The following is a 13,059-nucleotide window of genomic DNA, read 5'->3' on the forward strand; positions in this document are numbered from 1 at the left end:
GCGGTCGGGCGCTGGAAGGGGCTGCCCAGGGAGGTGGTGGAGTCCCCATCCCTGAGAGTGTTCAGGAGGCGTCCAGGCCCTGCGCCGGGTGGTTTCACGCGGCGGGGCCGCACAGGGTCGGGGCCGCGGGGGCGGCGGGCAGGGACGGCCCCACAGGCCCCACAGGCCCCACAGGCCCCACAGGCCCCACAGGCCCCACAGGTCCCACAGGCCCCACAGGTCCCACAGGCCTCACAGGCCCCACAGCCCGGGCGGCTCCGCGACCGCCCTCGGACCCGCCCCGGCCCGCCGCGCAACTCTCGCGAGAGCTGCGCCGCTCCAGAGCGGGCGTGGCTGCGGGGGGCGGAGCTCTCGCGAGAGCGGCGCGGTTGTTTCCCGGGCGACGCGGGCGGGGCGGGCCCGCCACGATGGCGGCGGCGGTGGCGGCGCGGCGGGGCCGGCTGGGCCGGGAGGGCCGCGCCAGCCTGGGCTCCTTCCTGCTCGGCGCCTCGGTGGCGGCGCTGCCGCTGCTGCTCGGCTCGTCCCCCGCCCTCCTTGCCGCCCCCGGCCTGCGCGGCCGCCTGGCGCTCGCCCTGCACGTGGCGGGCGTGAACGCGGCGCTGCTGCTGCTCTACCCGCGGCCGCTCTACAAGGTGCGGGGTCGGCCCGCGGGAGCGGGGCGGGGGACGGCCGCGGAAGGGTCGGTCTCGGTGCCGGGGGGCGGCGGTCGGGAACCACCGGGCCCGGGGAGCGGCGGCGGCAGCGCGTTCTCCCCTTCCTGTGCTTGCAGATCGCCGTCCGGGCCTGTTTCCTGGGCTTTGCCTTCGGCTGCGGGGTGCTGCTGAGCGCCGGCCGCTCCGCCTGGCGCCACTTCGGATGGTAAGGGCCGGGCCGGGCCGGGCGGACGCGCTGTTCCTGGCTATGCCAAACCTGCCCTCCCTTACTTCTGCCGCAGGTACATGTGCTCCCTCTCTCTCTTCCACTACTCGGAGTACCTGGTGACAGCCATCAACAACCCGCGCAGCCTCTCGCTGGACTCCTTTCTGCTCAACCACAGCTTCGAGTACAATCTGGCTGCCCTCTCCTCCTGGGTGGAGTTCACTCTGGAGAAACTACTGTTCCCAGGTCAGCCACCTTGTCCCTCCCTGGCTCTGCCCAGCTGCACGTGGCTTGTCCATGTCCCACCTGTCCCTTAGCAAAGTGTAGGTGATCCCCAGTTCATTGTCCCATGCCGATTCTGGAGCAGCTTTTCTGTGCTCTTAATCCCTCTTTGCTCAAAGCCTCTCAGGTTGGGTCTTGGGGGGGTATAGGGGAGCCCTCCCTTGCTTTGACATGGTAAGCTAGGGGGTCTTCAGCCCTTTCCTGCCTTGGTGGCACAAGAACAGTGCCTTAGGTTCACCTGGGCATTGTCTTTTGACCAGGAATAAAATCAAACTGGCAAAAACTGTTGCTGTTTGCCCAGTTTGGAGCAAACTGGTTGTGTTCATTTGCTTGCTTTTGGGAGAGGGGAGCTGTTGTCCTTTCTTGTTTCATAACAGCCTGAGCATGTCCTTGGCTGTGCTTTGTGCTGGCTTTGCTCAGCCCCTAAATCCAGGCCCCACAGGGTAATCCGTGCTGACGCCGTGCTGACACCAGGCAGGGGCTGCTGGTTTTATCTGTTTAGTGCATGGCTGCTGCTGTCACGTGTCGTGCTTTGAGGTGGGGGGCAAAGCCCACGGATCCAGCAGCCCCCACGCCCTCCCCTCCCCAAGACCTATGCAAACCCATTGTGCTCCTCCCTGCCCACACAGAGCTGAAGCAGATCACCTGGCTGAGCACCGTGGGGCTGCTGATGGTGATCTTTGGGGACTGCCTGAGGAAGGCGGCCATGCTCACAGCCGGCTCCAACTTCAACCACATTGTGCAGAATGAGAAATCTGACACACACACTTTGGTGACGAGTGGGGTGTACGGGTGGTTCCGGCACCCGTCCTACGTGGGATGGTTTTACTGGAGCATTGGAACACAGGTACCAGATCCAACATGCTCGCATACTTTGGTGTCATGATGTGTTGCTCTTAGTGCTGCCCATGGCATGGCAGGTGCAGACAACATTCTGCATAAGGAATGGCCTGAGCACAGATTCATCAGCACACAGGGAACGAGGAATCCCTGGGTGCCTTGCTTCATGTGATCTTTGGGAAGATCCTATTGACTTAATTTTCTCTGTGCAGTAAGCAGGGGTGCTGAGACTGGGATTTGAGACACAACTCCCTTGGAGGCTTGGGACATGGTCTGCTACTGGTCTAAAACTGGTGTCCAGTGTTTCCTGTATGCCTATGGCCAAAATTCCTTCCATGAGCAAACGGACTCAACCTGGCTCCTGCCAAATATTAGTACTGTTCCGGAGAGCAAGGAAACTCCCTCTAAAAGTGCCCAGGGCCCCAGCCAGAGTCAGCTCTGACCAGCTGTGATTGAGCTGTAGCTCAGTGCTGCTGAAGACACATGTTCTTGAGGCCGGGTGGGAGTTGGCATTGGGTTGTACTTCTCTGGAGAGGGACCATAAGGGGGCATGTGAAGAGGTAACTGGGGAGAAATTAGTGTTTATGAAGTTTCACAAGTGCTGTTGGGAGCTTTTCTTTGGAGAGGGTTTAGAGCCCATGGCAATGTTGCCAGAGGGGATGAGCCATGGAGGCAGGGCAACCTCAGGCTCTCAAGGAGGCACTCACTGGTGGCCTCTGTTCCAGGTGTTGCTCTGCAATCCCATCTGTGTGGTGGGCTATGCACTGGCATCCTGGCGCTTCTTCAGGGAGAGGATCGAGGAGGAGGAGATCACACTCATTCACTTCTTCGGAGAAGAGTACCTGGAGTACAAAAGAAAGGTGCCATCGGGTCTCCCTTTTATTAAAGGAGTCAAATTGGAACTGTAATGTGGGCAAGAACCAGACTGGCTGAGCAAACACCTGCCACCTGCCATGCCAGGTGCCTGCATGGCACTGGTGTCGGGACATGCCGGTTGGTATTTCCCGGCTGCCCAGAAGGAGCTGGCAGAGGGCTACAGCACTGCGCAGCCTGCTTGGACACTTGCAGGTCAGAAGCTCGTTCCTCCTCAAGATCAGTCCTTGGTTGCACATTCAGGGATCTTCCAGATAACTTAGCCTGTAGCAACCCTAAAGAGAATGAATCCTCATGCCTGCAGCAGCTGAATTGTCCTGGAATACCTCCGGACCAGTTCTCCTGGAGAACAGCACTGCCATCCCAACCTTGGGGAGAGAAGGCACTGGGCAGCAGATTGTTCCTGTTGCATAATTCGATTTTAAAGCTTTCTGACCTTGTGAGCTCAGCGATGCAGCTTTAATCTTCTCAGGCTCCTTGAGCTGGCACTGGGGTGGCCATGGGAGCAGCCTCTGTCTCTGCCTGTCCTCAGAGCACCAATAGCGTGGCACCACTTGGCTCTCTCCAGGCCTCAGCATCCACGGGGAGGGTTCTGCCACTCCCCTCATGCCACTGGATCCAGGCACTTCTGAGCCTGATACTTCTCCCTCAGCTGCTGCTGGGGATGTGGAGTCATCGCTCCAGCTGCTGCCTCCCACCGCCTCCTCTGTTTCCTCTTCTCGCTTCCAAATCACGCTGCTTCCTATCCTGCCAGGCCGCCTCTGTCTTGCAGAGATCCCAGGATTTTGGGTTGGGAAAGAACCACAGCTGCCAGGCTTGCTAAGGGCTTTAGTACCCGAGATCCTCACGTGCTCTTTTTGCCAAAAGCCGGGATGTCAGGGCAAGTAGATGTTCCTAGGGAAATCTCAAACTAGGAGAAGAATTGGGCTAGCTAATGCTCCTTAAAATATGACCATTTTGAAATGGTTCCTGCTGACCTGTGTGGTATAACTTACTCTGTTGTTATATACCAAAGAGGTTCGATGTTTCCTTGAGTTCTACATTACTCTTCCTCGCTGGAATGGAAATGAATTGCTTGTCAGTTCATGCCTGGGGCTTGTGGTGTTCCGTGGGGAAAGCGCTGCAGTACGGCTCAGGAAGGGGCACTGGTGGGAATGGCTTGGGTTTTGGGCTTGGGTTTTCCTTTTATATAAAAAAAAGAGAAAACATTGCCAGTGTCTGTCTGATCATTATTTGAAGGTCTCTTGAGGTGCTGGTGGCATCATGGAAATTGGAATCCTTACTTTGTATTTCCCCACATTGGGGATACATTGGCACCAAAGAAAGGGATAAATTTCACCTTGAGCAAAACCTTCGCACCTCTTGGTTCTTTCGAGACCAGCAGCCTCTTTACCTTTCCTTTTCCTGAATCTTGTTACTGCAAGTTCTGTGAGGACACAACTCACCAGGTGTGGGGAAGACATGTGAATCTTTAGGGAAAAGCTGGAGTAATCTGTGAAACCCTTCCCTCTGTGCTGCAGCAGTCGATGAGTTCTTAGCTAGCCCAGGTGTGCAGAGTCTCTGGAGTGGCTGTTCCCAGCACCTGGTCCATGTTGGTGCAGTGCTGCTGGGGGCCTCACAGGATGCTCTGACACCCAGCTGTGTGCTCCTGTCTCTGCACTGCACCAGGGGTTGGTATTTCCCCCCATCCCAATTTGCAAATGCTGTGGTTTTAGGAGCAGCTGGAGACCCCAAGCCAGCAGATCCCTTCTTTCAGTGCTGCAGAATCACACGGACTCGGACACTTGTGTCCTTTATTTCACTCCAACACATGTGAGAGAAAGCACAAAAACAACTAGTTTTTCAGAACCAAGTTCCCCTGAGGCCTTTGGCTACACCACAAACACGAGTGCCTAGGCTGTTTTCTGCCCTGGCTTATGGCACAGGATGAGACAAGCTGGTCAGCAACCAGGGCATGGCTCTGCCCAGTGGCTCTGCCATGTGCCCAGTGCCAGGCTCTACAGTGCCGGCTCTTCCTGGGTTGTGCTCTCGGCCTTGCTCTTCTGCTGGCCGCTGCAGCAGTCTTTGCTTTTCAGGGACGGGTCTCCAGAGGTGTCACTGGGCATGCAGCCCTCCCTGGGGCTGGCTGGAGTCACCTCGTTGCCGCTAGGTGAGACATCTCTGGAGAAGTGAAGGCACCTTGGCAGGGTCAGTGTCAGAAAGGGCATGGGGGCAATTCAGTACTTACGCACTTGCTGTCACCCACCTTGGTACTGCTTTGCTGTTATCACAGATGTTGAACAGCATCTGGGCCTGTTCTTCCTTGGGCTCCCGGGACTCCTGCAGCCTGTGGTAGGATGGATGTGAGCCATGGCTGCATCCCCCACTGGCCCTGAAAGCCCCCACACCCCTCACCTGGGCTCCAGCCGCTCTTTCACCTTGGCGATGGAGCGGACATAGGGCACGATCTGCTTAGTGATGGTGCTCAGGCAGCTGTTCTCCTGCCGCAGCTGCAGCAGGTCGTGGAGCTGGGCTGGGGGTGAGAGGAGTGGGCTGGGGAATGGCCACCCCTCAGCACCGGCACAGGGGGCTCAGGGAGGAGGAGTGGTGTCCACCAATACCTTCATAGATCTCCTGCTCGTTTGCCACCCGCTGGTAAGTCTCCTCCCAGACCTGGAAGGAGGAGAGGGAGCTGGGCCGTGTATGGCAGTGTGGCACAGAGGGGCCCTGCTCCACCAGGATGTGCCAGCCATACCTCCTCGAAGACGCTGCGCATCATCTCCACAGCAGAGTAGTGAGCTGCGATCTGCACGTCCATCTGCAGGGACTTCTGCAGGATCTCGCTCATGATCTCTGACTTGATGAGTGAGTGGTGCTTGGTGAGGTCGCGATGCAGCTCCTGCACCTGGTCCTTAAGGCCCTGGATCTCCATCTGCAGCATCTGTGGTGCCAGAGGGCATGGCTGTGTGAACAGCACTGACCCAGCCCATCCTGTCCTGCCCTAGCCCACTCTAACCTGTGCTCCCTACCCGGTAGGTGTTCTCGTAGTTGCGGCAGTGCTCGGCGAAGGGGGTCTCATGCCCCTCAGCCAGGAGCACCTTGGTGCTGATGTACCGGTGCATTGTTGGCTTTCTCACCATGGGGCTGCTGGACATTTTGTCACTGGAGGTGGGACAGCTGGGCACCATGAGGGTCTTGGAGCATTGGCCACCAGGGAGCCTGCACAGAAAGGTGATGGTGACACACTGCAGGTGAGCAGTGGCAGGGGTGAGATGCCAGGGACCACACTGCTGGCTCAGCCCCACTGCCCCTCAGCCCTGGTAAGCATGGGGATGTGCCAATCCTGTGTGTCCCCTCCCTCTCCTGACTGCAGGGGCTTATGGAGTTCCAAAAATAAGGTTTCTGTGGGCTGCTGTCCTGATCCCCATGGTTTCAGAACCAGTTGTGGCAGGGAGAAGGCAGGAGCTGAGGTTGGTACTCTCTGGTTTCTGAAGGGCAGGATGCAGCTCACTCCCTCACCGCTGGCATCTCCTGGCCTCTTGGCAGGCACCACTGTCCCTGTGTCTCCCCCCATCCCGTGGCCTCCCCATGCTGCCCACCACCATCAGTCCTACCGTGCAGCGCTGCACTCCCTCTGCCCACGCTGGGGCCAGCAGCCCCCAGGAGCTCAGCCACCCCACGGCGCCCAGATCGACTGGGGCGAGGAGCGGTGCCCATGGGGTGTCCGTGCCTGTTTGTCCTCTCCTGCTGGGAGGTTCTGGCAGGGCCAGTGCTGCCGTGACATCAATGGGCCTAAATATATCCTGGGCAAGAAATGGATGGGCCCTTCCCTGAAATTCTGATAAAAATAGTGGCGGGCGAAGAGGCTGTGGCACAGCGGGCGGGCTGGCAAGCAGAAGCTGGTCCCAGTGCAGCTCCCATAGGACAGGGGCAGAGCCCTCTAGGGACTGCAGTAGGTGCTGGACTGGGGAGTAGGGTGAGGCTCACCCAGGCCCCCATCTGCCAGCTCTGCTGCTGCCTGTCCTGCTTCCCAGAAGTGTCACTTGAAGCCCTGTGCCTGTTGTTCATCAGTGCAGCTGTGCCTGCATTGTCCCTGTGCCACTGCTGAGGTGACAGGCTCAAGGACAGCAGCAGGGGCAAACTTGGTACAGGATGCCAAGGGGGCTGTGCAGCATGGCACGTGGCAGGGGACATAGTGGCACGTGTACCCCGGGTGCAATCCTAGCACCTCACATGTTCGTGCCAGCAATGCCAGGACCGATGCCACTGGCACTGCCCACCACGGAGCGGCGGGGACTGAGCATCAGGAGTGGCTCCAGGCAGTGGGCAAACTCCGCCTGGTACTCGCTGTTGATCTGTGGGATGAGATGGGGTGAGCAGGGCTTGGGGTCAAGGCAGAACCGGCAGCTGGCAGTGCCCACAGGGCGCTGCAGGCAGGGACTCAGCCCTGGATGGGTGGCAGGGCTCTACCTTGCTGGTCTGAGCTGGCCGCAGGCGGTGTGGCAGCTTGACAATCCTCTGCAGCCTCTCCATCAGTTGCTGAAAGGCAGCAGTGAGGCACATTGAGGGGTCTCTGGCATGGCGAGGGATACCCAGCACCCTGCCCGTGAGCTCAGCACTGCTGCAGGGAGCTTTGGCCACCCAGAAGGACTGACAACACTCACATAGCCCAGGTCCAGGAACTCGGCTTTGTTGGCAGAGCTCAGGAAGGCCGAGCAGGTCACCAAGTGGACCTGTGTGTGTGGGCAGGTCTGTCACTGTCCAGTTCTGGGGGTCAGGATGTCCCTGCTTGACATGGGGCCCTACCTGCAGGGTGGGCAGCAGGGAAGCGAGATGGGCGAGCTGCTCCTTGAATGCCTTCTCCTTCTCCTCATGTTGGCTGCAGCAGAATAGGGCATGGCACAACCATCCAGCCCCAGGCACCCCAACACACCCCTGGAAGGGGAGACACCCCCAGCAAGGCACTCAGCCTGTGGTCTCTTACCTCTGCACAGCTTTCAGAAGTGTCTTCCTCCTCTCAGAGAGCTGCTCCTGCAAATGGCACAGCCGCTCTGTGTCCTACAGTCACACCAGTCCCCTCCCACTGCCCCAGCTCCGCCATGCCCATGTGTCTGGGACCTGTGGGCACAGGGCACCATGTGCTGCCTTGTACCTGCATGCGGCCGAAGAGGGAGTTGATGGCTGCCTCTTCCTCGCTGGCACTGTTGTGCACCTCCTCAATCATGGCCTTGAGCAGGACGATGGCCTCACGTGTGGAGGTCTGCAGCTCCTTCACAGCCTGCCTGGGGCAGCAGGGCAGCTGCAGCACAAGGGGCACCACCACACCCCTCACCACCCCTTGCACTCTCCGATCCTGCCCACCATCACTGCCTGGTCCAGCCGCTGGCAGCCCTGCATGTACGCCGTCTCGATGTCGATGCAGTGTGCCCGGCTTTCCCTGTGGGCATGGGCATCAGGGCACAAGCATGGGATAGGGCATGGGGCAGGCACAGGGCTGGGGCCGCTCACCCCTGCATGTCCCTGAAGCAGTTGATGCAGAGCATAGACTTCTTCTCAGTGGAGAACATGATGTAGGGCTCCTCATGCAGCGCTGCAGGGGACAAGGGCATGGTGCAGCCTGGCACGGCACAGTGCAACGTGGCAGAGTGCAGGGTGGCCTGGCATGGCACTCACAGCACTTCTTGTGGATGTCTTTGGTGCGCTTGGAGAGGGACACAATCTCGTGGCGAGAGAACATCCTGGCGCGGTGGGTCTCCTCACGGCATGGGGCGCAGAGGGGCTGCCCACACGTGTTGCAGAAGTACATGGTGTCCACCTCCTGCGTGAGGAGACACAGCTGGCAGAGGGCATGGTCCTGCTGGGGGTCCCCTGCCCTCCCTGCCTGCCCATGCCGCTGCCCTCACCCCTTTGGCGCAGCGCCGGTCGCAGTTGGCACACTGCACATCCTCCTCGCCGTCAGCCGAGCTGTCCACCAGGAACTGCAGGAGCCGGTCCACAGGGGGCAGCCCCGTGCCCCCCCTCACCACTGAGGGGTGCCTGTGGGGACGAGAGGGGGACAAGGATGGGGACACCCACCTGAGGCCAGTGGGACAGCTCTGGGGACACGAGAGGGCCATTCCTCACCCGCAGAGCGGGCAGCGCAGGCGGCCGTCGCTGGCGCGGCCCCGCAGGCAGCTGGCACAGAAGTTGTGGTAGCAGTCGAGCAGGCAGGGGTGCTGGTAGGGCTCATGGCACAGCAGGCACACAAGCGGGTGGCAGTTGGCCTTCTCCAGCTCCGAGCAGCTCCCCAGGGGGGAGAAAATGCCTCCGGCCATCTGCGGGATAGAGGGCAGAATCCTGTGCCCGGCAGGGTGCCGCGTGGCACGGTGGCTGCCACGGAAAGGGCGAGTCCTGTCCCAGGGCCCACGAGCTGCTGCCTATTTTTAGGTTATGAGCTGCATGGCACGAGGCTGCTTTCCCCCGGCACCACGGGCTGGGGGCTGCAGGGCTGGGTAAGGTGGTCCCCACAGTGGAGTGTCCCCCAGAGCGGGTGGCCACAGAGCAAGAACATCCCTTGGCATTGGGAACCTCCTGCAGTGGAGCATCCCCTGCAGTGGAACATCCCCCAGGACAGGGGTAGGGTTCCTCCCTGACTGAGTGGCGCTCCGGAGGGAGCATTCTCTGCAATGGGGTGTCCCGTGCCCTGGGATGTCCCCCGCAGTGGCAGCCCAGCAGTGAGGGAGCCAGGTGCCCCAACGCCAGAATCCCCGGCACAGGGGTGCCCTGTCCGGGTGAGGGTGTTACCTGTCCCGGTCTGTGAGCCGGGGATTCGAACCGAGCCGTGCCGAGCCGAGCCGTGCCGCTGCTGCCGGTGTGCCGGCAGGAATGAGAGCGATGCCAAGGCGGGAGGGCCCGGCCGGCCCCGTGACGTGGGGCCCCCTGCCCCAAAAATAGCTCCGAGCGCTCCGCGGGGCCCCGTGTCAGGGACCGCCCTCGGGCTATGGGGACACGGAACCACCCACCACGTGGGGACATGAACATGGGCATCTGCGTGGCCTGGGTCACCCCACGGACAGCACAGCGCCCCGGAATGCGGGGAGGCATCCTGCGAGCAGGGCTGGGGTGCACGGACAGTGAGGCACCCCGGAGGGGTCACTCCATGTCCAGCAGAGCCCCCGGGGGTGTCACTCCATGTCCAACACAGCCCCCGGGGGTGTCACTCCATGTCCAACACAGGCCCCGGGGGGGTCACTCCATGTCCGGCACAGCCCCGGAGGGTGTCACTCCATGTCCGGCACAGCTCCCGGGGGGTCACTCCATGTCCAGCAGAGCCCCCGGGGGGTCACTCCATGTTCGGCACAGCCCCGGAGGGTGTCACTCCATGTCCAGCAGAGCCCCCGGGGGGTCACTCCATGTTCGGCACAGCCCCGGAGGGTGTCACTCCATGTCCAGCACAGCCCCGGAGGGTGCCACTCCATGTCCAGCAGAGCCCCCGGGGGGTGTCACTCCATGTCATGTCCAGCACAACCGCCCCCCCCGCCGCTCCCACCGCGCGGTCCCCGCCGACAGACCCCGCCCCTTCAACTCGGCCCCGCCCCCGCCCCGCCCCCGCCCCGCCCCCGCCCCGCCCCCGCCCCGCCCCCGCCAGCGGGCCGCGCCCGGCCAGGCAGCACTATCCGCTCATCGGCGCCGTGCACGGGAGGGGCCGGAAGCGATCGACGCCCTCGGCGCTCGGCTGGCGCGGCTCGAGCGCTGTTGTGCGCAGGCGCGCGGCGCGCTCTCCCTTTCAGGCCCGCGCGGAGCCAACATGGCGCCCGCGGTGAGTGTGCGCGGACCCGGGACCGGCCCGGGCCCCCCGGCACCGCCCCGCCACTGCCCCGGAACCGCCTCTGCCGCCCCCGAGACACTCTCCGCCCCGCGCCGAACCCCCGCCGCTCCCCTCGGCCTCCGCCCGTCCCGGTCTCGCCGCCTGCCCCTGTCCCACTCTCCTCCACGTGGGACCCGGCCCGGCCCCGCGCCTCCCCTGGGCCCCGCACACCGAGCGCCGCCAGTGCGGATCGGGAGGGGTGGGCGGTGGGCGAGCCCCATCCCCACCACGCTGCCCCCGGCCTCGATCCGGGCCCGGGCCTTTCCCTTTCCTCCATCCTGCAGCTCAGCCTGGCCCCTCCCCGCCGCCCTCACGGCTGTCTCTCCTCCCCCTGCCTCTCACTCTGTCTCCCTTTGCAGCAGAAGAAGCCCGTGGCGAAAGGTGGCAAGAAAAAGAAGCAGGTGCTAAAGTTCACGCTGGACTGCACACACCCTGTCGAGGATGGCATCATGGACGCCGCCAACTTCGTGAGTGGAGGGCCTCCCGCGGCGCTGTGACGGCCCTGCTGGTCCCGCGGTGCCTTCCTGGGGTGATGCTCCGCTCCTGGCAGCCCCCGGCCCTTCCCTGCGCCTCCGAGGGCAGAGGAGCCGCGAGTGCTGTGGCTGGGACTGGGCTGGGTTTGGGGCACTTTGTGGTTAAAGCATGTGCGCTAGTCCTGCCATGGACAGTTTTCTTGTCCATCACTCCTGGCAGAGCAGCCAGGCCAGGGGTGCTGCATTTTGGGGCTCATGAACATGTGTCCATCCAAACCACGCTCAGGGGTGGGTCTAAGCAGCGCTGGGGCTGCTCAGAGGAGGGCGACCCTGTTGCCTTGGCCATCCCCTTGGAGGGCAGAGAATGCCCACACCTCCCTGGTCCAATGTGTTCAGGCCTGAGCACCTCACCCAGGTGTGGCTTTGATGGGGCTGGATTGGCTGCAGAAGGTGCTGGCTCGGAGCCTCCTGGGCTGAGGAGGGGACATAGCGCTGCTCCCCTGGGACACGTGGGCAGTGCTCTCTCTTCCCCAGCTCTGGAGGGCCAGGCAGGAGCCAGCCGGGGGGCCGTGGCTGGCGGAAGCTGCAGCCCTGGCTCAGGGCTTGTTTCTCTCACAGGAACAGTTCCTGCAGGAGAGGATCAAAGTGAACGGCAAAGCAGGGAACCTGGGCGGGGGCGTGGTGACCATCGAGAGGAGCAAGAGCAAGATCACGGTCACATCGGAGGTGCCGTTCTCCAAGAGGTGAGGTGGGGCAGCCCTGTGGCCCCTGGGGCCCTGCAGGGGATGGCTGGGGTGCTCTGGGGGCCAGGAGGGGCCAGAGGGCAGGGAAGTCTCAGTGCAGGACTTGTGCCAGGACCATGGTGAAGTGCTGCCTGGCACTCGCTGCGTGGCTGTTCTTCCCAACTGGTATTTAAGAGGGGAATGTGGTTGATATTCCTGGTGGGAAGGATGCTGGTGCCAGGCAGCAGGAGGCACTTGAAGACAGAAGATGCAGAGTATGCATTTAGGGGCATCTGCTGCCAAGCCCTTCCACTCGCAGTTCATTCCCCTGGTTGTGTGGCTGCCAACCCTTTGCTCGTGCCTCTTGGCAGCCTGTCCTTGGGCCAGCATCCAGGCAAACTGGGGCTGTGCCACGGCAGAGCTGGCTCAGGAGGGTCAGAACAGTGGAAGAGCAGAGCCCTGTGGGTGAGGGGCACCCCTGCTCTGGGGGCACCCACACTCCCCCCAGTGCCAAGTCAGTGCCGTACCTGGCACATCCTGACTGCGGGAATCTGCCATCCCAGCAGAGATTCCCTGTGGCACATGGGGGTTCAGGGCTGGCGTCTCAGCCTCAGCAGGCCAGGGGTGGCAGTGATCTCCCAGAATCCATGTCAAGGCATCGTGGTGCGGTTCCCCTGGTTGGGATGTTTCCTGTGCCAGGATGTGCCTGGTGGGAGATGTTAGTCCTGCTGGAGGTGGGAATCCACAACAATGGGGCTTTTTTTATTTGCTGAAATGCTGCAAGGGGGATTAGCAGAGAGCACAGGGGACCCGCCATGAGCCACACATCTCCTGCAGGTACCTCAAGTACCTCACCAAGAAGTACCTGAAGAAGAACAACCTTCGGGACTGGCTGCGTGTGGTGGCCAACAGCAAGGAGAGCTACGAGCTGCGCTACTTCCAGATCAATCAGGACGAGGAGGAGGAGGAGGAGGAGGATTAAATCCCGCTGCTGGCGGCCATTTTGTACAGTTTTGCTTTTCTGGAATAAACAGCAGCAGAGTTGTTCATACCCCGCGTTCGGTGGTGGCTGTGGGGCCGGGGGCGGTTTTGGGGTGATTTGGGGGTTTTCGGGGAGCAGCGCGGTGGGCGTGGCCATGAGGGGCGTCACCGGGGGCGTGGCCCGTCCAGGGGGCGGGGCTTGTTC

At 61.8% G+C, this 13,059-nt stretch overlaps 3 protein-coding genes across 5 annotated transcripts; 2 read left to right on the forward strand and 1 right to left on the reverse strand.

The window, feature by feature from the left end:
* Window positions 1–380: 380 nt before the first annotated feature.
* Window positions 381–4,063, forward strand: ICMT (isoprenylcysteine carboxyl methyltransferase). Its single transcript, XM_071575570.1, has 5 exons — window positions 381–632; window positions 770–858; window positions 935–1,104; window positions 1,770–1,987; window positions 2,706–4,063. Exons 1-5 carry the CDS (start codon window positions 408–410, stop codon window positions 2,886–2,888), a joined length of 885 nt encoding a protein of 294 aa, XP_071431671.1. The 5' UTR covers window positions 381–407; the 3' UTR covers window positions 2,889–4,063.
* A 584-nt stretch (window positions 4,064–4,647) lies between these two features.
* RNF207 (ring finger protein 207) lies at window positions 4,648–10,340 on the reverse strand. Of its 2 annotated transcripts, none has more exons than XM_071575571.1 (18): window positions 9,616–10,340; window positions 8,956–9,146; window positions 8,736–8,868; window positions 8,506–8,650; window positions 8,341–8,422; window positions 8,194–8,269; window positions 7,985–8,110; window positions 7,817–7,863; window positions 7,639–7,711; window positions 7,497–7,565; window positions 7,303–7,371; window positions 7,066–7,187; window positions 5,862–6,051; window positions 5,588–5,773; window positions 5,454–5,505; window positions 5,248–5,365; window positions 5,099–5,179; window positions 4,648–5,013 (listed from the first exon to the last, which is right to left on the reverse strand). In XM_071575571.1, exons 1-18 carry the CDS (start codon window positions 9,913–9,915, stop codon window positions 4,851–4,853), a joined length of 2,223 nt encoding a protein of 740 aa, XP_071431672.1. In that variant the 5' UTR covers window positions 9,916–10,340; the 3' UTR covers window positions 4,648–4,850. The 2 variants fall into 2 exon arrangements, with proteins under 2 accessions (XP_071431672.1, XP_071431673.1); XM_071575572.1 differs by having other exon boundaries at window positions 4,925–5,013; window positions 5,271–5,365.
* A 120-nt stretch (window positions 10,341–10,460) lies between these two features.
* On the forward strand, window positions 10,461–12,924 carry RPL22 (ribosomal protein L22). Of its 2 annotated transcripts, none has more exons than XM_071575623.1 (4): window positions 10,461–10,630; window positions 11,041–11,145; window positions 11,770–11,894; window positions 12,711–12,924. In XM_071575623.1, exons 1-4 carry the CDS (start codon window positions 10,619–10,621, stop codon window positions 12,853–12,855), a joined length of 387 nt encoding a protein of 128 aa, XP_071431724.1. In that variant the 5' UTR covers window positions 10,461–10,618; the 3' UTR covers window positions 12,856–12,924. The 2 variants fall into 2 exon arrangements, with proteins under 2 accessions (XP_071431724.1, XP_071431723.1); XM_071575622.1 differs by having other exon boundaries at window positions 10,523–10,630; window positions 11,038–11,145.
* The last annotated feature ends 135 nt before the right edge of the window (window positions 12,925–13,059 follow it).

Source organism: Pithys albifrons, chromosome 22, assembly GCF_047495875.1.
Source record: "Pithys albifrons albifrons isolate INPA30051 chromosome 22, PitAlb_v1, whole genome shotgun sequence".
Lineage (NCBI taxonomy): Eukaryota > Metazoa > Chordata > Aves > Passeriformes > Thamnophilidae > Pithys > Pithys albifrons.